General features: G+C 36.2%; 1 protein-coding gene across 1 annotated transcript in view; it reads left to right on the top strand.

Annotated features, from left to right (window-relative positions):
• The window catches only part of Rip11 (Rab11 interacting protein), a 175,569-nt gene that overhangs the window by 69,358 nt on the left and 81,874 nt on the right, over window positions 1–24,337 (top strand). Inside the window, exon 5 of the mRNA XM_090386503.1 lies at window positions 13,319–13,476. Coding sequence (XP_090242629.1) covers window positions 13,319–13,476 — 158 coding nt within the window. The remainder of the gene's footprint in view (window positions 1–13,318; window positions 13,477–24,337) is intronic.

Raw genomic sequence — 24,337 nt, 5'->3', positions numbered from 1 at the left:
GGATTTCAGAAACTGCTTTTAGAAATTGAAAGCAGTTTCTGAAATCCCTGCATCTTGTTTTCCAGGCTGCTGCTCATTCCAATAGAAGCAGTGCAAGAATCACTTTCACCTCTGCCAGTGGCTACTGTTAATCTGTTAGTCCATGTATCCCCCAATCTAGTAATTTTCCGACCCACCTAATGCTGCCTCTATAGCATCAGCAAATATTCTTGCACCCTTTCTATTTAAGTGTATCCTATCCCTGTAGAAGCAGTCTCTCCTGTTAATAAGCACAGACTAGGCTGAGAAAAATTCTACCCTTTGAGCCTTGCACAATCTCTCTAGGGCCGAATTGATTGACAAGGCTCTCATCATATACTCTATCCTATTGTGTCTGGGCAGAATTGCACACACTTTCAAATTCAACCCTAAGAGCATCTCAAAGATATTCCACAGGGTTCATGCCCAGTGAATGGAGAGGCCATTGAATGGTGGTAAAATCTGTGGAATACTCTTCGAACCATGTTCTAGTCCCCACGGCTCTGTGGGAGGTGCACGATGACCACAAAGGGATGCAGATAGTCTGCAAGGATGGACAAGTCACCTGGACCATTCAGAGATGTGTCTAGACATACCAGAGGTCCCAAGGTGTGACAGTTGAATATGCCTCAGACATTACCAACTGTCCAACAGCCTGAACAGTTCCTTGTTGATTTATCCATACTGACATCAAATTACCATCTACAGGAATGCAGTGTACATGTATACCTGCCAAGCTGTGGGTTTGTCAGGAGACAGGTATCACATGAATTCTGTCGTTTGAGAGTGTAGTGTAGTGTAGTGTAGTATAGTATTGGTGATCGAATACCTTTCCTTGTTCTCTGTTTATGAAATTTGTTCAGAATCTAAAAAATTTAATGAATAATTACTTTTGTCTTTAAATTTCCTCCTGTTTTGCCACTTGTTTGTGAAAGAAGTGAAGTATACCCCTGCACTGGAAAATTTGGTATTAGCATTAGCATTGGCAAAATATGCAGGAAAGTAAGCTTATTCAAGATCAGCCAAAAAAAAAAAAAAAAACCTCCCATTTCATGGTCCATGGTATTTTCAACTTATCCAATCCTCCATACCATATATCTCTTCTATGTACAGTGTGTTTTACTTCTCATTTTTTGCTCTCTTAGATAGTAATTTCTCTTACTCATCCTTTGCCAACTTCACCTTTTCTGTAGGTACTATTACAGATAAACTTGCAGTGGTCATAAGCTTCAGTACTTTTCACCATTCTGTAATTTCAGGTGCCATCTTACCATCTTTTTTTCTGTTTTATTAGTCTGGCTAGTTCTATAGTCATTCATCTTGGCATGAGTGAATGCATGAACCAGTGAATGCAAAACATTATAACCAATAACCCCAGAGAAACGTACCAACTGTGTGGTACTACACTTAAGGTGGTAGAAAATGAAAAAGACCTGGGAGTAATTGTGCAGTCAGATATGAAGTTTTCTGAGCAATGTAGACAGGCTGCTAGGGCAGGTCATGGGGTTTTGTCAATGATATATAGGAATTTTGCTAGCAGGGAAAAGGAGGTGATTGTCCCTCTGTATAAGGCAATGGTCAGGCCACGCCTTGAGTACCGCATACAGGTCTGGAGGCCTCATTTTAGGAAGGATGTAGATTTGCTTGAGCGTGTACAGAGAAGAGCAACACGATTGGTGAGGGGAATGAAGGGATCCTCTTACCAAGAGAGGCTTAAGTTCTGCAAATTGCAGTGGCTGGAGACTAGGCACCTGCGCGGTGATCTGATTGAGGTCTATAAGGCCTTGAATGGGTTGAGCACGCTGAATTCTGATGGGATCCTCCCACTTGTTCAGAATACGAACCTACGGGGACATAAGTTCAAATTAAGAAAGGATAGATGTAGAATAGATGTGCGGAAATTTGCCTTTAGCCAGCGGGTGGTTAATTGCTGGAACAAACTTCCATCTGTCGTTGTGGAAGTTGATAGGTTAAATAAATTTAAGGAGGAACTGGACAGGCAATTGGAGGGTATGGTGTGATTTTTTTTTTTTTTTTTTTTGGCTGATGCTGCATAAGCTCCTACACTTGCTTTTTTGCATCAGGTGCCACTACTACTACTACCACCTACCTAATAGCATGTTGGGCTGCCTTTCTCTGTGATAACCGCTTGTGCCTGGTGTGGCATCAACTCCACAAGACTGCAGAGGTGTCTTCAGGTATCCTGGATGACTTAGACAAATGGATGTCCCAGCAATGGAGCAAAAGCACCGGTGTGGACTGGTAAATCCTGCATTCCGCTGCATCCCACAAACATTCAATGGGATTGATGTCAGGGAAATTTGGTAGCCAGAAGAGTACATAAAATGTTTTGACATGATCTCTGAACCATAACTGCACAATGCAGGTCTTGTGACACAGGGCATTGTCTTTTTGAAATAGTCCAGTGCCATCTGGATACACAATCACCCTGTAGGAAAAAACGTGGTGGGAAACAATGTTGAGGTAGGATCTGGCAGTGAGGGTGTATTCAATGCTGATAAGGGAACCAAATCATGTCCATGAAAACATTCCCCAAACCATGATACCACTATTCCTGGTCTGTTTTAGTCCAACTATGCAGTCTGGTTACAGCTGTTTATCTACTCATCATTAAATATGCACGCACCCATTGACATGATGGAGCTGGAAACTTAATTCATCAAACCAGGCAACTCTTTTCCAGTCATCCAATGTCCAGGAAATGTGCTCTGTGCCCACTGCATTAATGATGGTAGGTCAACATGGGCACAAACAGGTTAGCTACTCCATATCTGCAAGAGCACCTGATGGGTGGTCCCTCAGAACATTCCTCTGTGCATCCTGGTTGTTATCTGCTACCAATTGAGTGATCATGAGCTGTATGTTGTCCTGTACACTAGACAGCACTTGCTAACTTCTGTTCATCTTGACTCAACAAGTGGTAGTCTCCCTGTCCCAGCACTTTGGGTGGTTGTGTCCCTATTCAGTGCATTCCCACCACACTTTGACTGTGGTGGCCTTCGAAGAGCTGACAATCCTTATGATTGCTGAGGAATAACAATCCTTGTCATTCCCCATTCAAACTCTGTCAGGTCCTTCCCTTTCTACATTGCAATGACTTCATACTGACTGGCACTACCCATGCTGTCACTATATACAAGATGTGACAATAAAGTTCCCCAACTGGTGAAATAAAAAGAACAGAAAATGAGGGAGCTCAAAAATGATTTTATTTTTATTCAAACTAATGATCACCTGATTGAATGCACTTATTACACCATTCTAGAAGTTTCCAAAAAGAGTGAGCACAGGAGTCCAAAGAAATGCTTTTTGGCAATTATGTTTTTCTTTATGTCCTCAACATTCTGAAATCTTTCCTTTGAGGGAAGCTTTTACCTTGGGAAAAAGGAAGAAATCCACTGGTGCCAGATGAGGACAGTAGGGTGGATGGTTGATCTGTACAGTGTAAAGTGTATTTGTGTCTAGCAGCACCAGGGGTTTGCCCCATCTCTGCCCGGTTGATCTGTACAGTGCCATATTTATTATTAGCTATGTGGTGCAAGGAAGCCTGAGGCTTTTGCTGCACCGGCAAAAAAAAAAAAAAAAAAAATTTTCTGAGTTACCGAGAGAGAGAGAGAGAGAGAGAGAGAGAGAGAGAGAGAGAGAGAGAGAGAGAGAGAGAATCACCAAGAAATTTGGTCTATTGTTGTTCTGTCTTTTCTAAATCCTGCTTGTTCTTCCCTTATTGTTTCTTCATATATTTTAAGTATCCTATTTGTAAGGTCCTTATAAATATTTTATATATATATAGTTTAAAAGAGTAATGGGTCTATAATTCTGACAATTTTCTTTATTTCCTTTTTTTGTGTATAGGTACTATTATTCCACTTTTCCAGTCTTCTGGTATATCACCTGTAAATAAAATTAGATTAAAGAATTGTGCGAGGTGTTTTAACATTGCATCACCTCCAAAAGGTGTTTTAACATTGTATCACCTCCAAATTTCCAAAGTTCTGCTTGGATACCATCATTTCCAGATGGCTTGTCATTTTTCATTTGGCTAATTGCTTTCTGAACTTTTGTTATCGAGGGTGTTTTATCTCTTCTATTATCTAAGGCAAGAGCATTTTTTCTTATCCCCTTTGAACAGGGTTTGGTAATGTTCATTCCATATTTTTTTAATTTCTTGTGTCTCTTCTGTTTTCATATTGTTTTTATTTTTCATCGTCAGTGTTTTGAGGATGTATGTTTTAGAGAGTTCCTTTATAGCCCAGTAAGTTGTTTTAGGAAGTTTGAACTATAACATACCACTTCCATTTATTTTCAATCTCATTGAACATGACCACAACAGCACCAGTCCAGAAATTTTATTGCACACCTCATATGCTGTACCACTCAGCGATGTCACTCCTAGGTGCTGTGGGATGCATCCACTCACAGAGACACGATTAGTCATAATGTTTTGGCTCATTAGTGTATGCATTCATGGCTTCTGTGACTATTGCTTTAATGATATTCCTTTAAATATAAGATAGATGGCACTTACCTTTTTTTTTTTATTATTATTTTTTTTTAACTTCCAATGTATACACACAATAAAATAACTTACACTTATGAATTTTCATGCTCAGGAAACAAGTTACAACCCACACTCTCATCCAAACCAACTAAAGGTACTAACTGCCACTAAGGTGAGAATACTGAAACATATAACATATTTTGAATAATATGCCAAAAGACAGGTCTATTAAAATGATAAAACAGCTTAGCCCTAAGCCTCCAGCAGACCTTTTCTTATGTTAATGGTGGATGGATAGCATTTCATTGGTTTGGGAGTGCAGGTTGTAACTTGCTTCCTGAGAACTAAAATTCATGAGTGTAATTTTATTGTGTGTATTGTCTATAGGCAGTACCTTGAAAAAAACAAAGGCCAATGCCTTCATATATTTAAAGTTGTCTACTCAAAGGTACATTGAAACCCACAGTCTTTTATTAAATATTAAAGATATTCCATAATTCTAACGTATTAACCCTCCCTCTGTAATTTGCCAAATTAATAGAGGCCATGTAGCTTCTTAAACTGACATAGTCCCCTTCCTCCGAAATTAAACCCCATGCCTTTAACAACTACACCTTTCTTCATCTTTGAACTAAGGAATGCATGATTGCATCCTGCTAATGATTCATCTGATTTAATAATCAGGATTTAATATTGGTAATAATCAGGTCTTCTTGAGTATAATTAATTAATAAGTTTATAAAATTAATTAATTGTTATTTAATTACATTTCATTACCTGTATGTGATTAATTTCAAAATTTACTACTTGCACATTCAGATAGTAATTTGTTTCTCTTACTCTAACATCTGATGCTAGGTGGCAAGGGCCATGAAATGTCACATTTTTATCAAAATTAGGGTAGTGAGGTCACAGCCACTCAATAAAGTAACTTTGAATTATTTACACTGTATAAGAGTTTTTCTTTACATTATTTAATTCATGATAGTATATAATGTTTAAGTAACGAATGCCAATTATTGTAATTGTTTTTCATTTAATTTTTTTCTGTGCTTCTCTTTCATATGTGGGTAGAGTGCATTTAGAATCAGTTATCTAAAAAAAAAAACAATTATCCAAAATATCTTTGGTCTCATTTGTTTTAGATGACTGGGGTTCTACTATATACCATTCAGACACCTCCTTGGTTACAGTTTCACTTTCAATTCAATTCAATTTATTAGTAAAGATAATGTTCCATGCCTGAATATCTTTAGCATTAGTAAACAAGTTCTCAGTCATTAGTACAACCAGCATCAGTAAACAAGTTCTCAGGAGTCAACAGAGTCCATATCTTATTTTATAGAGAAATATGATGTTAGCAGTCAAATGTTTTGTATCAGAATGTCTTTCTTAATAACACATAGAGAATTAATTAATATATACCTGAAAACAGAGATAATACTTAATTGCCTTGAAGAATAAATATTCAAAAATTGTAATTTGCAGACATATAGCAAAAAATAAGTTACAATTCTAGCAAAATGCAAGTAATCTTACATATGATCACTGCTTACATGAGCATTCAGTAGCATCAATTTTGTGGGTGAAAGGTATATGGAATGAGTGAGAGAAGAGTATCAGTATTAGCAGTGGCAAATGCATGATGCAAGAAAGCAAGCTTATAAAACAGCCAAAAAAAAAAACCTTCCCACATCACCTGTCCATCCCCTCCAATAATTTATCTAGTTCTCCCTTGAATATCAGTTCTGCTATAACACGCATTTTAGCAACGCGAATTTGCTCCAATGTGACTGATATATTAGGGAAAAATGTGAATATAATGTGATTTTCGCTTTGGCTCATGCATGATTTCATCTGCAAGTAACACCAGGTGAACGCAAAACTTGGCACCAAGCCGAACATAGTGACCTGTGCAGTAATACATACATGTTTACAAAGCTTAAAAAATGTCAAACGTCAAATGTATGAGAGCTGTATTTCCCATTTACTGTAGTTGTATTGGTCGGCAACATACTGTTGTCATTCACTGTATTCACAAGATATTGTAAACCAAAACACGTTTTCAGAAGCTCACATTTTTCAGTTTGAACAGAAATTTTGTGAGGCGTGATAGTGTGAACAGAAGAGTACATTTCTGGAGGTCACTACCATAAAACAATTTGCAGGTTCCAGTTTATTGGGCTTTACTATTATTGCAATCTAATTATAAATGGGTAGTAAACTTTATCTTACTGCATTTGCGATAATAACAATAACTGGAATTCTGTGGGTTTTTACATTATTATGGTGAACTGGAATTCTGTGAGTTTTTACATTATTATGGTGAAATGTGTTTCCCCTTCCATGAAATCTTCAACCATATAAAAAACATAAATAAATTTTCAGAATCTTCTGTTTTTTAAGCTTCCTATTTTTAATGTGCAAAATTGTTACTGTGTATCTCATTTGTGCATGCCATGTTTGTCATTATTGATTGCTTATCTTTTTTACTGTTTTAAATTTTACATCCATAAAAAAAAAAATCCAAAAAAAAAAAACAGTCAATGAACAGAAATACTAATTAGTATGTATATGTTATAGTGCTATATTTAATGTAATATTTATTTATTACGGTATAGTTTAGGGCTAAAGCCTCAAGCTATGTAAATAGTTTAACTAATGTATTTAGTGCATTTGCACCATTTCTGTACATAAGTAGTTATAAATTGGCATCATTAAGTATATCTCATATTGTCAATACCTTCACAACGAGTTGATATTGCACTACCTCGAATAAGTAATCAGTACATTAGTCTTCTCACCATATGAGAAGACTATTGTTACTTATTCTCAGCGGATACCATCAGCCATACAGCACCGTTTCAGAGCTTATTGGCTCCTCATCAGTGGGTAGGTAGGTAGGTACCCTGGTGTTGCAATGATGACAACACAATTGCGAAGTATAAATCCACAATATGAGAGATGCCTGATGGTGTGGAGTAATTTAGATTACAGTATAGTTTAGGGCGAAAGCCTCAGGCTATGTAAATAGTTTAACTAATGTACAAGTTAGTGCATTTGCATCATTTCTGTACATAGCCAACTACATAAGTAGTTATAAATTGGCATATACGTAATGATGCCAATTTATAACTACTTACATAGTTGGCTATGTACAGAAATGATGCAAATGCACTAACTTGTACAATATTTATTTATTTATTAGAAATTTAAGATGTTTAAACCTGTATTAGCAATTTTATTGGGTTTAATTTTTTTTTTTTTTGAGTGCTCTGCCCCTATCCCTATTTTTCCCATAAGCCCTGTTGTTCTTAATGCATGAAATGCCATAATGTAGAGATTTTTAGGAACATATGTACTGTGTTATTGCAGAACTGACTGTATAAAGAAGAACTAGACAAATTCATTCGTACTACCTACTTACCTCCACAACAACAGATGGAATTTTGTTTCAACAGTCAACCACCCACTAGCTGAAGGCAAACTTCTACACATCTCTCCTGCAACCTTACTTTCTCAGTCTGAATTTATGTCCCTCACATGTGTAATCTGAGCAAGAGGAAGAATCCTATCAGCATTGAGCTTGCTCAATCCATTCAAAGCATTAAACACCGTAATGAGATCAAAAACTCACAGGTAACTAGTCTCCAGATGCTGTAATTTGCAGAACTGAAGCCTTTCTTGTTAAGACTGCCCTTTTGTTCCCATCACTAATATAGATCTGCATCACCCATTCCAGCAGATTTACATGAGGCCTCCAGACCTGTATGTAGTACTTAAGATGTGGCCTAACCATTTGCCTTGTATAGTGGAATAAACTCCTTATCCCTGCTAGCAAAGTTTCTGTATATCATTAAGCTGGATATCATCATTCTTCTCTTTCTTGGTGATTCCCTTCTACTTCTCTCTCTCTCTCTCTCTCTCTCTCTCTCTCTCTCTCTCTCTCTCTCTCTCTCTCTCTCTCTCTCTCTCTCTCTCTCTCTCTCTCTCTCTCTCTCTCTCTGGGTAAATTGGATTTTTTTTTTTTTTTTTTTTGCTTGTGCAGCAAAAGCTTCGGCTTCCTTGCACCATATAGCTAATAATGATAACCCCATGAGCTCTCCTGGCAGCCTGTCTACACTGTTGAGAGAACTTGATATCTGACTGCACAATGACTCCCCAAGCCTTCTTCATTTTCCACTACCCTGAGTTTAATACCAGATAGTTGGTACATTAATCTGGGATTACTGCTACCCATATGCACTGCCTTGTATTTGTCAATGTTAAACTTCAATTGACATTTCTCAGCCCAACTGTCCAATTTTTATAGATCTTGTTTCAGTAGCTTACCCTGGTCATTAAACACCCTGCTAATCTTTGTATCATCTGCAAACTTAGACATTAAGTGTGATATACCATCATTAATAAATATAGAAAACAACAATGGGCCCAGCACTGAACCCCAGGGTCCCCACTAATAACATTACTCCACAAAGATCAGTGTCCATTAATAACTACTCTGTCTTCTCCCACTCAACTATCCCTTTATCCAGAGCAATAACTGGCCCTTAATGTCACACCACAATTTTTATAACAGTCTTTTATGTGTAACAGTATCAAAAGCTTTCCTGAAATCTAAGTGTATGATATCAAAATTATTTTCTGCATCCAGTTCCTTTCTTACTGCATCATAGTATCTAGTCAGATTGGCCAGACAAGATCATCCCTTTACAAATCCATGGTGTGACTGCAGTATAATTTCATTCCTGTGTAGATGGTTCTGCATTACTTCTTTAACCAGAGATGCCATTATTTTCCCAGGAACAGAAGTTAAGCTAAAAGGCCTATAATTATTCATGTCCACATTTTGATCGCCCTTTGTGAACTGGAGATGTATTTGCACATCTCTAATCCATAGGTACATCCCCTGAATCCAAGAGGGTAGCTAACAAATGACTTTCTATTGCCTATGGAATTTATCCTCACTACATTATAGCACTTCCAGCTTGTTATCTCCTACTTCTTCATCTCTGGAAAAACTTATGTTTCTCTAGTGATGCAAAGCATTGGCATGGATATGCTTGCTTACATAAAAATGCTACAGTGATCACTCTGTAGACAGATCTAGTTAGGTTTTACAGAAGCAAAACTATTTATGACAAATATATTTTTGACAAATTTACAATACTGATTTAGAAATATTTGTTTGTATACATGTTTACAAGTATAAAATATACTTTTACCATTAGTTTGTATTTAACAAAATATTGGTAAAATGTACCATTTACAAAAACTGTACTTGCATACAAAAACTGGATACAAATGTATAATGGCACTGAAACAAACACCACATCTTTAAACATGTCTTTAAACTCTAAGGAAGTTCTTTGAAATAATGTTAAAGAATATGTATGGCAAATTCTTTTTGTTTTTTAAAATTTTATCTGTGGTTCTTTTTAGTAATAATGATATATTCATATAATCTGCCTCTGGATTTTTACAGGGTTCAGATCAGTTGCAGTTGTGTGCACAGAAAAGTTACTCATGTGGAATCCAACTGTAATGCCGCATTGAGTGTCTAAGTTCCGATCTGTGATCTACACTTTCTTCTGATGTGCTGCTGTACAGGCTGACCTATGAGATATATATTGGTATATTTGAGCTGATACATGTGTGCAAAAGACTTCTAACAGTATACAATATTTGTGGAGGGGCTATCCAGATACTTTTGGCCATTATCTACTTAAAAGCATTCTTTTCTGCTTGTGCTGATATGCCTTCCTCATTAGCATATAAACAATTTTATAAAACTTCTTAGCAATGAATGTTGAATGTTCATGGGCTGAGATTTTTCTAAGAAATTTTCATAAAATTACAGTGAAAGAATAATGTGCTATGGCACCAACCTGAATAAAATATTAGAACCTTTTACTGTAGCACGGGATAGTGATATTCTTATAACATTACAAGATAGTTCTTCAAAATGAAAGCGCTCTAAAAAAAAAAAAAAAAAAAAAGGAGTCCCCTCCACCAATGGAAACCACCCAGCATAAGAATTCCAGCTTTTTCTTAGACAATGTACTCTAGGGTACATAAACTAAAAAAGGATGACTGCAGGACAGATATGCAAAGATTTGCTTTCAACAAGAGAGTAATCAAATGTTGGAACAGACTACCATCTAGTGTTCTGAAAGTGGGTAGTGTGAATAAATTTAGGGAAGAATTAGGCAATTTATTTAAAGGGTAGTATTTGTTGGCTAATGCTGTATAAGCTTGCTTCCTTGCATTATAAAATAAAATTTCTGTTTATACTCTGGGACGACCACACAGTCAGAGGAGTTCACAAGATCAAAAGAATACAAGAAACAGCACCATATTTAGCAGTCATGGGCTTAAACCCTGGTCACTTAAATTATGTGTACTTATGTACCCTTGCACCTGACCATTCGGCTACAGCTACACACACCACACAGATTCCTGTAGAGTCTACATATTTTCCATAATTTCATAACCATTCCACATGTTAGCCATACTTTTGTTTTTCCAAAAAAATATTTCATCAAAAGCCCTCGTAAGCCTTTACTCACCTTGCTCCATGGTTCTTTACATGGAGGTGCACTGGTGTCTCACTGTACTGAAATCATAACTATTCACCTCCCTGAACCCATAAAACTCTAAAAAATTCTTACATTACTACAATAGCTAAAGTAATAATTTTTATATATATACACATTGTAGGGTTTATGAGAAAGATTAACAAATAAAACTGTCAACTATTAAAATCACAGAAAAATTCACACTACCCTCTGTACTATTGTGCAGATCATAAAGTTTTCTTTTGGTCCCTTTAAGCAAGGATGTAATATCTAGAAGTCAATAGCAACATTGACAAAGTGTGTCTAGTTTGTGATACATTGCTCCACAGATTACGCTGGAGCAGTGGATAGTTTTGCAGAGATACTGGAGGGAATTGCCAAGATACTGATTACCAAATATCACAGTGGTCATCCAGCTTAGGAAGAATTCCCATAAAACTTCCAAGAATTTTGTTTTGCATTTATGATTGGATAATTGTATATCCAAGATAACATAATTGAGATCTATAGAGCTTTTTTTTATATAATTTTAATCACTTTATTATCCACTGTTTGCAAGAGCACATTAGGGTCATAGTTGATATACTAGCAGAAGTCCAAATTGGAGAAATACTGAAAAAAGCATTGAAATATTGTATTATTACTTTTGGGTCAGAGAATGTCTGTTTTCACACTCTTAGTAAGTCTTTAATATCTGTTATCTCATAGCTTGCACTTGATAGTGAATATGTTAAAACCACTAGTGAATATAGTTTCAAGTCAAGTTATAATACCCAGAAATTTTGACAACTCTCAACAATGTTGCCTTACCTTCAATAAGGACAACACTTACAGCAACTCTTTGCCCCATAGCAAAGACAACTATTTCTTGTGGTTTCTGTGTGCAAGGAGATAAGATGTACACTACATTGTTTCTGTGAAGTTACTGTCCACTATATTTTACAGACCATAGGTTGTAGAGAATGAATTTTGAGAAACAATATTTTATTGCACATATCTGAAGGACAAATAAACAAACACTTACTCATATGCTTCCTAAATAAAATGTCAGTACAGAACAATGCACTTACTTGTTATCGAACCTTAAACAACTCATCACAGTTCCTGTTATTCTTTCATTACCAGTGTGAACTTTCAGATAAGCAGGTTTAAAGAAGGTGGGAGTTGTCTCATATATGTTGAAGCTAGGGCAGAGTTCCATGGTAATTCTTCTAAAGAAAAGGAAGTTTCTAGAAAGGAGTAAGATTTTATCAGTATTCTTTGTGGGCATAAAGGACAGTTTCTACTGGGACAAGCATAAGGCATTACCCAGATATGCTCAGTGCCAAAAATGTAGCCCAATTAAAAATGTAGTCTGCATGTGTCTAGCTTTTGGATCATGAACTGCAGAGCAATATTAGACAATGTTTTCCAATGAAAAAAGCACTTCTTAAATTAAACTTTTTTTTAATTTAAGCCACAAGAAAAAGACCAGGAATAGCATGTTAAACAAAAAGGATGAACAGACAAATCATAAAATCCTCATTGAGAATTGTACTTCTCAATTGTTAATATGGCCAATGTATTTTAATTCTCTCTCTCTCTCTCTCTCTCTCTCTCTCTCTGCTGTAATTTTCAAATTAAAAATGCAGTTCTATAAGCTCATCAGAGCATTTATCTTATTTAATTGATTAAATTTTATTTTACTGCCTTAGGTCTACACAACGTGGTCCAGTGCTTTTCAGTGTATATATATCAGACCTTCTATTTCCTCCCTTTGAAACTATCTTCTTTATATATTTTCTTAAAATTACACTCCACAAAAATTTGAGTCCAGTGTCAATAAGTATCTTCTGTCTTCTTGGGACTCAACCCATGTACAATAGTAGAGTACTTTGTAAAAGTACCTTTCATGTTTGTGGTTAACATTAAAAAAAAAGCTAATAACAACCTGCAGGGGAGTTTAATAAGTTAATAAATTATAAAAACTTGCAGAAGAGTTTAATGAAGTAATAAATTTTCTTTTAAACTGCACATAGTGCAGTGTTTATTTTTTCCATATTTTTCTAAGTTAACTTCATGATTACTATGTCCATTAGAAGTAAATACCTTTAACCACAAATACTTCTAATAGATAATATTGATTCCTCCATAATCTTGCAAGTTGCTCAACTACTTTAAAATTATAAATTATACCAATCTAACTTCTCTTTAATTTTTTAAGGTGGTACCCTCTGAAAGGAAAGACTGACAAAAATGTTCAGAAATACCGAGGAGAATTGGAAGTGCAGATAGTATCTGTTTTGAGTAATTCCATTATAGACAATGCCCAAGGTCCCAAAAAGAGGAGAGGATCAATAAAAGACATTGCTGCAGTAGTTGGTATGCTAATACATTATATGTAATAATTTGAATGTAAAGTTTGAATCAATAAGTGGTAGATATATATATACACAGTCGGACCTCTCTTTAACGAACTTCCATATAGCGAAATTTTCTATGTAGTGAACTTTTTTGATTTCCCCCTGGTCATTATATTAAAAATAGTTTCCATATAACGAAGAAAATTTCCATATAACGAACTGATTTTGAGAGACCTGGGTACACATTGTTCACACCTCTGGCCTTTAGGCAATAAAGCTAATGCTGTAGAAAGCACGAATTAAGAGTTAAAAGGATTAAGCATTAATCCCTTTAGTTTTTAATAGCTAAAATTTAATTCCACGAATTAAGAGCTAAAACATTTTACAATTTAATGGTGCCTGTAAAACCCTGCAGAGGGAAACTGGCCAACCACAGCATGGATAGAAAAAGATGGAAAAGTTTGGGAGAGGCCTTTGCCCAGTAGTGGGTCAGCAATGGCTAAAAAGAAGTAAAATCTATACAACTTATACACTACTATGCTGAGAAGTCCCGCTGGTCAGCTGTCCACAGCCAAAGATTAGGACATATTCCCGACGCAGGAATTGGCTCTGGTCAACCTATTTTCTACTGTAAGCATCCTATTAGAGAATTAGGAGAGATATTTTCCTTTATCTCAAAATTCATCTGTTGTTTCGAAGAAATGAGTTGTCCACACTTTCACTAAATTTCACCTGTCTCTGTTTACATGGTAACTACAAGTGGTCCCTAATTTCAGCTTTGTTTTGACTGCTGCGCAAGTAACCTTACAGTGTCTAAGAGGAAATCCTTGAGTGTAGTGCAAAAAACGTGGAAGTGCTTAATAGTGTAGATCGTGGCATTAAAAAAAAGAAATCACTTTAAAATTTGATGTCCTTGCCAGTAGTGTGTTAACCATTCTGAAAAACCCTGTTTTGATTCTCAAATTGTTTGAGGAAATGTGACCCAGTCGGAAGCATGTGAAATTATGCCTTTGAGAAGATGTAGATGAAGCAGTGGATGAAGTTTATTCGAGACCAAAACATGCCGATATCAAAGATATTAATAAAAGAAAAGGCTGTGGAGTATGCATCTTTTCTGGAGCACAAAACATTCCAAGCCATTTATGGTTGGCTGGACAAATTTAAAAAGTGTCATGGCTTGCTCGAAAAAGTTATTTCTGATGAAAGTGGAGTTGCAATTGAAGAAGACTATACCCATTGGAAAGAAACAGTTTTGAAAAAAAAAATTTTGACATATTCAATGTTGAAGAAATATGTCTATTTTTTAAATGTTTGCCAAACAAGACACTGACTTTTGAAGGTGATAAATGTTTAAGTGGTAGAAATAGTAAGGAGAGAATTACACTCTTAGTTGCAAATATGGCTGGTAATGAAAAAGTGAAGCTTTTGGTAATAGGCAAAAGTAAATAATCCTGATGTTTCAAACAAGTAAAGTCATTAGAGTTGGACTACGACTACAACAATAAACCTTAAATGACAAACAATTTTTGAGCAGTGGATTTTAAATTTCGATAGAAAGATGCCAAAAGAAAACAGAAAAATCACATTGATTGTCGACAACTGCCCTGCCCACCTTCACTCGGTAATTCTGAAACTTACAAGTGTGAAGCTTGTTTTCTTTCTTCTGAATAATTCGTCTTAACTGCAGCCAATGGACCAAGGCATTATCAAGAATTTGAAAATGCACTACCAAAGGCACATACTGAAAAAAAATTATACTGAGAATAGAAACCAACCAAGATCAGTGGAGATTCTATTATAGATTTGTGGATGTGCATATCAGAGTTGGCAAAAGTGTGGAGTCAAGATGTGATGGAAACAACGATTAAGAATTGTTTTGCGAAAACAGGTTTTGCTAATTAACAGAGATGAAGGGATGAACTACTAGAAGATATTGAGCAATCTTGGGAAGAGTTCCAAGCGAGGTTTGATCAGTGGAGAAATTGTTCTTGAAGAATTTTTAGGAGTTGATAACGATGTCATAGTGGCTGAATATCCGAGTGACTCCAACATTTTGGAACATATTGAAAGAACTAGTGACAATATTGACAATGAGTTGGATGAAAATGAGGGCAATATTAAACCTTCTAAACAAATGTTGGCAACATTTGAAACTTTGCATCAAGGCCTTCAGTGGGAAGAAAATGTAACAGAAAATATATCTGAGTGTTTATATCATGTAAGTAGTCATTTCTTAATATGTATGTCATTTCTTAACATTTTAAAACAATTTGTTTTAAAATGTTAGAAAATGTATTCATTCCCACTTCTTTCCCATCTTTTACTATATTTCTGAATTTACAGCATTTTTCATTGTAGAAAAGGTGATATTTCTTTATAATGAAATTTCTGTACAACGAATTTTTTTAAGGGAACGATTGATTTCATTATATAGAGGTCCAACTGTGTGTATATATATATATACACACACACACACACACACACACACATACATACACACATATAAAAAAAAGTTAGCTAATATACATAGCACATTAAATTTCAGTCACGTTAGATTTTTATTTCTTAAATTGTTGTTGTTGTTATTTGGTTTTTAGGAGCATTAGCAACTAATGCCATATTGCTCCAGGGATATGCGGTGGTCATTCCCTGACCTTTCTGCATCCTCCATATTTGGTGGTCACGGGCTCGAACATCGGTCTAATCAAGAAGCATGTGCTACGCACTGCTGCTCCTGCCCACCTGGCTACAGAGGCGCCTTTCTTAAATTAATTGAATTTTTTATTTTTCTGTGACCAATGGAAGTGAAAATAAATACCTCATTATCTTGTTACCAATTAATTACTAAATTTTAATATAATTTATTAATTAACAATATAAAAGTAACTGTGTTCACTTCAAGTTGCACATACCCCCCCCCCCGCAACATAATACTTACCCCATGTTTGGTAAGCTTTCTAATCAGCACCATATGAAATGCATCATGTATTCTGTGTAATTTAATAAATTAAACAATCATAATATACTGTCCAAAAATTTCGTAATGTAGTTTACACTAGTTCTTCCTGAATTTTAATACCAGCTGAAATATTATATGTATTTAACATTTCTACTGTGATTAATATAATAAGCAAATAGTAATAATTCATGATTAATGTATTATTATTATTAGCTATATGGTGCAAGGAAACCTAAGGCTTATGCTGCACAAGCCAAAAAAAAAAAATTCCCCGAGTTACCCTGAGAGAGAGTGAGTGAGTGAGAGAGAGAGAGTGAGAGAGAGAGAGAGAGAAAACTAGAAGGGAATCACCAAGAAAGAGAAGAATGATGATATCCAGTTCAGGAACCTGGGTGTGCCAAGCCCATACTCACCAGATGTGAGTCCCCGAGGATAATAAGCAAAAAAAGGCAATGCCTTTCACACAATCTGAGAATGAGAACATTCCATTAAACCCATTCATTCCTCCAGCTACAGCAATAAGCATTGTCCATAAAGCATGGACATACAACAAAGTTTTGTGCATGTCAACATTTTCATCCAGGGTTTCAGGAACAAATGTAGTATATATGAAAAACCTGTGATGTGCATCACCAAGTACACCAAACAAAAAAAAAAAAAAAAAAAGTACATCACCAAGGGTGTCAAGACTAATACTCAAGATTTCTATGAGGTACAAGCTAAAGGTTATAATGATTTATGCACCAACATGATGATGAAGAGGTTCACAAAATGTACACCGAAATTGAGTCTTCTAGATGAGCAGAAAACCCACTACACTATTATTATGGGGGACTTCAATGCTAAGGTTGGAAAAAGACAAAACAGTTAAGAAAGGGGAACTACGGGAAATTTTGTAATTGGTGAAAGAAATGAAAGAGGTGAAAGATGTATAGACTTGTGGAATTTGCAGAATCTCAAGGATTGTCAGTAATGAACACTTTTCAAGAAAAAGGTGAACAGAAAGTGGACATGGAAGAGTCCAAATGGATTAACAACTAATGAAATCAACTTCATCCTCACTAACAGAAGATATATTGTGAATGATGTTATCGTCCTGAATAAGGTAAATGTTGGAAGTGATCACAGAATGGTAAGATGTACACTTGATATAGATGTAGGAAAGGAAAGGAAAGGAAAAAACTGACTCGAGTAAATAATACAAAGGTCTTTGAGATAACAGAAGAGGAGAAAAAGCAGTATGTACTGGAACTTAAGAACAAGTTTGAGCTTCTGCAGACTACTCAGGACCAAGATATCGACAAGGAATATTACAACTTTCTGAAAGTGATAAAGTCCAAGAAACCTATAGGTAAAAAGAAATCCAAAGAAGAAAAAATTAGTCAAGAAACACTTGTTATGATGAACTGAAGGCAAAAAATGAAGAGCAAGATAAACACTGAAAAGGAAAAAATTGAGTATACTGAGTTATGCAAAGCCATTAGAAAGAGACTCAGAGAGGACATAAGAAGATTTAACACAAGAAAAGTAGAAAACATTAAAGGAAAACAAAGGATTTAAATCAGCAGCCATGAGCAGAAAGACAAATGATGCTGAAACTGAAGAATAGTGATGGTGTACTTATAAACAGCAGAGAATGCATAATTCAAATAGCAGAAGGCTACTATAGAGAATTATACAAGGAGCGAGGGAATGATGCCAGCAGTGGGGAAGATGGATTGCAAAGTAGCAACACATACGACATACCCAATATTCTTCCTGATGAGGTAGAACATGCATTGAAGAAAATGAAGAATCAGAAAGCCCCGGGGGGAAGATGAAGTTACTGTAGAGTCGTTAAAATTGGGAGGAAGAGACATAACACAAAAACTGGAAAGGGTCTTCACAAAGTGCATTAGAAAAGGTGTGACGCCTAAGCAGTGGAATAATGCAATCATAGATTTGCTGCATAAGAAAAGAGATAAATCAGAAATTGGAAATTATAGACCAATTAACTTGTTATCCCACATCTACAAGTTGTTCACAAGGGTCATTACTAACGAATTAGAAAGAATACTTGATGAGAATCAACCGAAAGAGCAAGCTGGCTTTAGGACAGGATTGTCAACTATGGATCACCTTCACGTAATATCACAGCTAATGGAGAAAGGAAATGAATATAAACACCATTATGACTGGCATTTGTGGATTATGAAAAGGCATTTGACTCCATACACCATAAGGCAATGTTTTGGGCACTGGAAAGACAAGGCATAGATATCCCATATATTATGATTTTGAAGAAAATATATGAGAATGCTACCTCCTTTATTAGACTAGACAAAGACAGTAGCAAATTTAAAATTGAGAAAGGAGTTCGACAAGGAAACACAACATCTCCAAAGTTGTTTACTGCTACCCTTGAGGAAGCTTTCAGAAGATTAGACTGGTCGCAGAAAGGAGTCAATGTGAACAGAGAGTACGTAAACCATTTACGATTTGCAGATGACATTGTGGTCATAAGCCATGATCCCAAAGAATTAGTGTAAAATCTTAATCAGTTATGCACAGTTAGTAAGGATTTTGGACTAAAGATGAATATGGCTAAAACAAAAGTAATGATGAACAAGTATGCCACAGAAAGGGAAATAATGATTGAAGGAGCAGTAATTGAAAAGGTGGAATCATATACTTATCTGGGACAAGTTATTAGCTGTAATAATGATAAATGGCTGGAAGTCAAGAGAAGAATAAATTTTGGATGGATAGCATTCAGGAAATATAGTCACATACTGAAGAGCAATATCCCAGTTTGTCTGAAATGTAAAATAATGAACCAATGTATACTCCCCACCGTGACTTATGGAAGTGAAACTTGGGCACTCACCAAAAGAATGGAAGAGAAGCTGAGAACTACACAGCGAAGAATGGAACGAATTATATTGGGAAAGACCGTTAGATAAGAAGAGAAACATGGATTAGGCAGCAAACTCAAGTAAAGGACATTCTTATAAAAACTAAAGAACTAAAATGGTCTTGGGCAGGACACATAGCTCGAAGACATCATGATAGATGGACTAAGAAAATAACAGAATGGTACCCAAGAGGAGCTAGAAGAAAACCTGGAAGACAAAGGCGGAGATGGATAGATGAAATTCATGAATTTATGGGTAATAAATGGATGGCCAGTGCTCAAAACAGGAGGAACTGGAAAGTTGCTGGAGAGGCCTTCATCCTGCAGTGGATTGAAAATGGATGATGATGATGATGTGATGTGCACAAAAAATAAGAAAATGAAATAATAATTGCCAGATTATTATTTATTTTTGTTTATGGTGTGATTTTAATGAAACGTGGAAAGACTTGACTTATTTCTTTTCTTCTTGCATTTTTTGTCTTTCTTATTTTTCTTCTTCTGGGTAGCATTTGTATGTATCTGTTTACAGTTATTGTTTATAGTTAATGAAATTTTTCCAGCTGAAATATGACATTTGCCTTTTAATCTGGAATTTCTGAATTACACAATTTTTGGAACTATCCATTTTTATCATGAAATCGTTTTTAAAAATTCAAGTTTCAATATAGAAAATCAAAGCAAGCCTGAATCTTTTACTACTAAAAGTGCCAAATATAAAATTCTCACGAAAATCCATCTATTAGGATATGGGTTATTACATGTGGATGGTTGAACAAAGAAATAATAAATTTCCAGATTTCTAGTGGTCTGATGCTAATGAAATTTTGGAGGGATGGCTTGACAAACCTTTCTAAAAGAGCTAAATATAAAATTTCTTGAAAATCTATCCATCCTTCCATATTTAGAGTTGAATTATTATATACAGACAGACAGCTGGAACAGTGTGCTTTGCACATACATGCTGACATGCCTAAAAAGAAGCAAAAAGTGTTGTGGTTGGTGCCTATTCGTGAAGTTTTATATATATTTTTTTACTACTGCTCCTTCAATGTATTCTGAAGTTTAGTGCATGTCCAACTGAAATTTAGTAATTTAATGCTTTTATATCTTAAGAGAAACTTAATTAATTAGTTCTACTGACTGCAATAATATTAATTGCATTGCAGATTTTTGAGAGGCCCCAGGTGCTGCATGAATTTCCAATTACAGTGATTTTTTGTGACTTACTAGTATCTCTGCTTTCATTTGTTTATTTGGGTTGAATTTGGAAAAAAAAAATGCCAAAAAGAAGTTATAATAGGAAAGAATTTTTTATAGTAATTTCTTCAAAGTATGATTAAATCATTTATAGTCTTATGGGAAAAAAAAATTAAGCTTATACTCTGAATTTCTTAGGGAAAAAAGGGCATTTTTTCCAGGAAATTTTGGACTCTGAAGAGTGATGAACAGAATGCAAGAGGCATTTTTTAATCAGCATTAATATCATGCCTTAGAGAAACACTGTAAAGACAATTTTTTTGCCTCCTCCATTCTGTTTATCACCCTTTGTTGAGCCCACCTGGTTTAGTCATCAAGAGTGCCTCAGTAACTAACACTTTTGAATATTCTTAATTGTTACAAAAATATTTTGTTGCCATACTTAATATTAGTTTCTTGAAAGAATGTCTCACACATTGGGTCATTCCATAGTTTGCCCGTATGTGACCTAGAAATAGTAGTAGTAGTAGTGGCATGTGATGCAAGAAAGCAAATGTATGAGCTTATGCAGCATCAGCCAAAAAAAAAAAAAAAAAAATCACACCATTCCCTCCAAATGCCTGTCCAGGTCCAGTTCCTCCTTAAATTTATTCAACCTATCAACTTCCACAACGACAGATGGAAGTTTGTTCCAGCAATTAACCACCCGCTGGCTAAAGGCAAATTTCCGCACATCTATTCTACATCTGTCTTTTCTTAATTTGAATTTATGCCCCCTTAGGTTCGTAACCTGAACAAGTGGAAGGATCCCATCAGAATTCAGCGTGCTCAACCCATTCAAGGCCTTATATACCTCAATCATATCACCTCGCAGGTGCCTAGTCTCCAGCCACTGCAATTTGCAGAACTTAAGCCTCTCTTGGTAAGAGGATCCCTTCATTCCCCTCACCAATCTTGTTGCCCTTCTCTGTACACGTTCAAGTAAATCTACATCCTTCCTAAAATGAGGCCTCCAGACCTGTACGCAGTACTCAAGGCGTGGCCTGACCATTGCCTTATACAGAGGGATAATCACCTCCTTTTCCCTGCTAGCAAAATTCCTATATATCATTGACAAAACCCCATGACCTGCCCTGGCAGCCTGTCTGCATTGTTCAGAGAACTTCATATCTGCCTGCACAATTACTCCCAGGTCTTTTTCATTTTCTACCACCTTAAGGGTAGTACCACACAGTTGGTACGTTTCTCTGGGGTTACTTCTACCCATATGCAGTACTTTGCATTTGTCAAGGTTAAACTTCAGTTGCCACTTAGCCCATCTGCCCAAATTATCTAGATCCTGTTGCAGTAGCACACTGCCATTAACAACCCTGCCAACCTTTGTATCATCTGCAAACTTCGACATTAAGCCTGATATACCTTCATCAATATCATTGATAAATATACAAAACAACAGAGGACCTAACACCGAACCCTGTGGGACTCCACTAATAACATTAGTCCAAGAAGAGCAGCACCCATTGATTACCACCCTCTGTCTTCTCGCACTTAACCATCCTTTTATCCATTGTAGCAACTTACCCTTAATACCATTCTGCTCCAATTTGTACAATAGTCTTCCATGCGCAACAGTGTCAAAAGCTTTCCTGAAATCCAAATATATGATATCAAAATTATTTTTTGCATCCAGTTCCTTTGTAACCACATCATAATATCCTATCAAATTTGTCAGACAAGACTTTCCCTTAACAAACCCATGCTGTGTCTGAATTATTGCTGCAGTCTTGTCTAGATGATCCTGCAATGCATCTTTAACCAGCGACTCCATTATTTTACCAGGAACAGAAGTTAAACTAACTGGTCTGTAGTTACTTGTGTCACCCTTCGATCCCCCTTTGTGAATTGGGGATACATTTGCACATCTCCAGTCCGTGGGAACCTCCCCTGAGTCCAAGGATGCTCTCATAATTATGGCTAAGGGTTTGCTTAGTTGCTTTGCCGCCTCCTTTAATATAACTGGATAGATCCCATCCACCCCAGGTGCTTTTCTTACGTTTAACTTCAACAGTTTCTCTTCCACTTTGCTCTCAGTTATTTCAAAATCATTAAGTATCTTGCTACAATTTGATAACCTTCTGCCATTTTCAAACCTTAATAATTCCTCATGTGTGAATGTAGATGCAAAATACTCATTCAGTTTGTTTGCTATCTGAGCAGGATCATCAACAGTCGAACCATCGATGTCAAGTGGACCAATCAGATTCATCCCCTTCCTTTTAGAGTTTATATAAGTAAAGAAATCCTTGCTGTTTTTCTTAGCATCTTTTGCCAAGGATTTCTCGTAATCTGCCTTCGCCTGCCGAACCTCCTTTGTGACCTGATTACAGATTAACTTATATCTGCCATAGGCTTCTGAGTCGCTTGATAATTTATATGCATCCCATGCATTTTTCTTCTCTGTTACGAGTGTCATTAGTTCATTTGACAACCATTTAGGCCTAAACCTAAATGCACAACAGAAATATCCATGTGTTATTAACCAGGTTTTCTTTGCTTTGCTATATTGAAACCTGAATTGTAAAAAAGCTTTTGTGATAAAATGGATTGTTCCAAAAATTCATCAGAAATTCCAAATTAAAAGGCAAATGTCATACTTCAGCTGGACAGAAGAAATCACAAATGACATGAAATAAAATGGGGCATCTTCACATGTAATCATACTGTTTCCACCCCTACATCAGTAGTTAATCTTTTGGCAAGAGAGTTCTCTAGCAAAGAGTTGCCTGTGGTTTGGAATATGGGTGTAATTTTGCTATCACAGATATTATCATCTGTCATATTCTGCTATTCCACAGGTCGACGTATGAAGCCTCACCACCATGCCCTGTCCGTGTACTTCTCTCTGTCGTTGATTTCACTCCAGTTTCCTCCTCTCTTAATGACATCGGTCTTTATCATGTCTTGCCATCTCATTCTTGGTCTCCCCTTGGTCTTCTGTCCCTTAATTGTAAATCAAACATTCTTCTTGGCAAACGCCTCTCATTCATCCTCTTTACATGTCCGAACCATTTCAAATGAGACCTTTCAATCCTGTCCTGGAGTTTTTAACCTGAATTCTCTCCCTAATCACATCATTCCTGATTTTGTCGTGGCTTGTATTTCCAGCTATATGCCTCACAAATTTCATTTCTGCCCCCTGAATTCTGCTTTCATCCTTTTTATAGGCCTGATATATAGTCTTCTTACACTTCAGTGCTATGTTCCTGTTCCAGATCAGAGCTCTTGTCTGCCTATAGAAATTCCCACTCGCTTGTATCCTTCTACTTATTTCTTCATCGATCACTCCAGTCTTTGTAATGGTGCTTTCTAGATACTTGAAGTTATTAACCATTTTTAGCCCTTTCCCTTCCATTGTAATGTATCCATTAAGCTCGCCACTCCTCTTTAGAACCATTACTTCACTCTTCTCCTGACTGAAAACCAGTCCAAATTCATTGGACAAGTGCAACTTGCTGTTGCACTTGTCCCTGCTCTCTCCCCATATGCAGAAGTCATCTGCGAAGAGCATGACTTTCATTTGGTGTTGTCCAAGTTGTCCCACCACTCTACATTGCACATCATTCACGACAAATATGAATAGTGGTGACAGGATGCCTCCTTGCCTCAAACCTGATGTTATTTTGAAGCTCTCTGTCAACCCCATCACTGTTCTTACTTTTCTCACTGTATTGGTGCACATTCTCAGTTCTCTCCACAAGATGTTCCTCTATCTCCAAGTTGCTCAAAACCTCCCACACTTTCTCTCTCTTTACGGCATCAAACGCTTTA

The sequence above is a fragment of the Mastigoproctus giganteus genome, chromosome 12 (genome assembly GCF_048544385.1).
Source record: "Mastigoproctus giganteus isolate SK-2022 chromosome 12, ASM4854438v1, whole genome shotgun sequence".
Taxonomy (NCBI): Eukaryota; Metazoa; Arthropoda; class Arachnida; order Uropygi; family Thelyphonidae; genus Mastigoproctus; species Mastigoproctus giganteus.
This window is presented reverse-complemented; position numbering and strand designations above follow the sequence as displayed.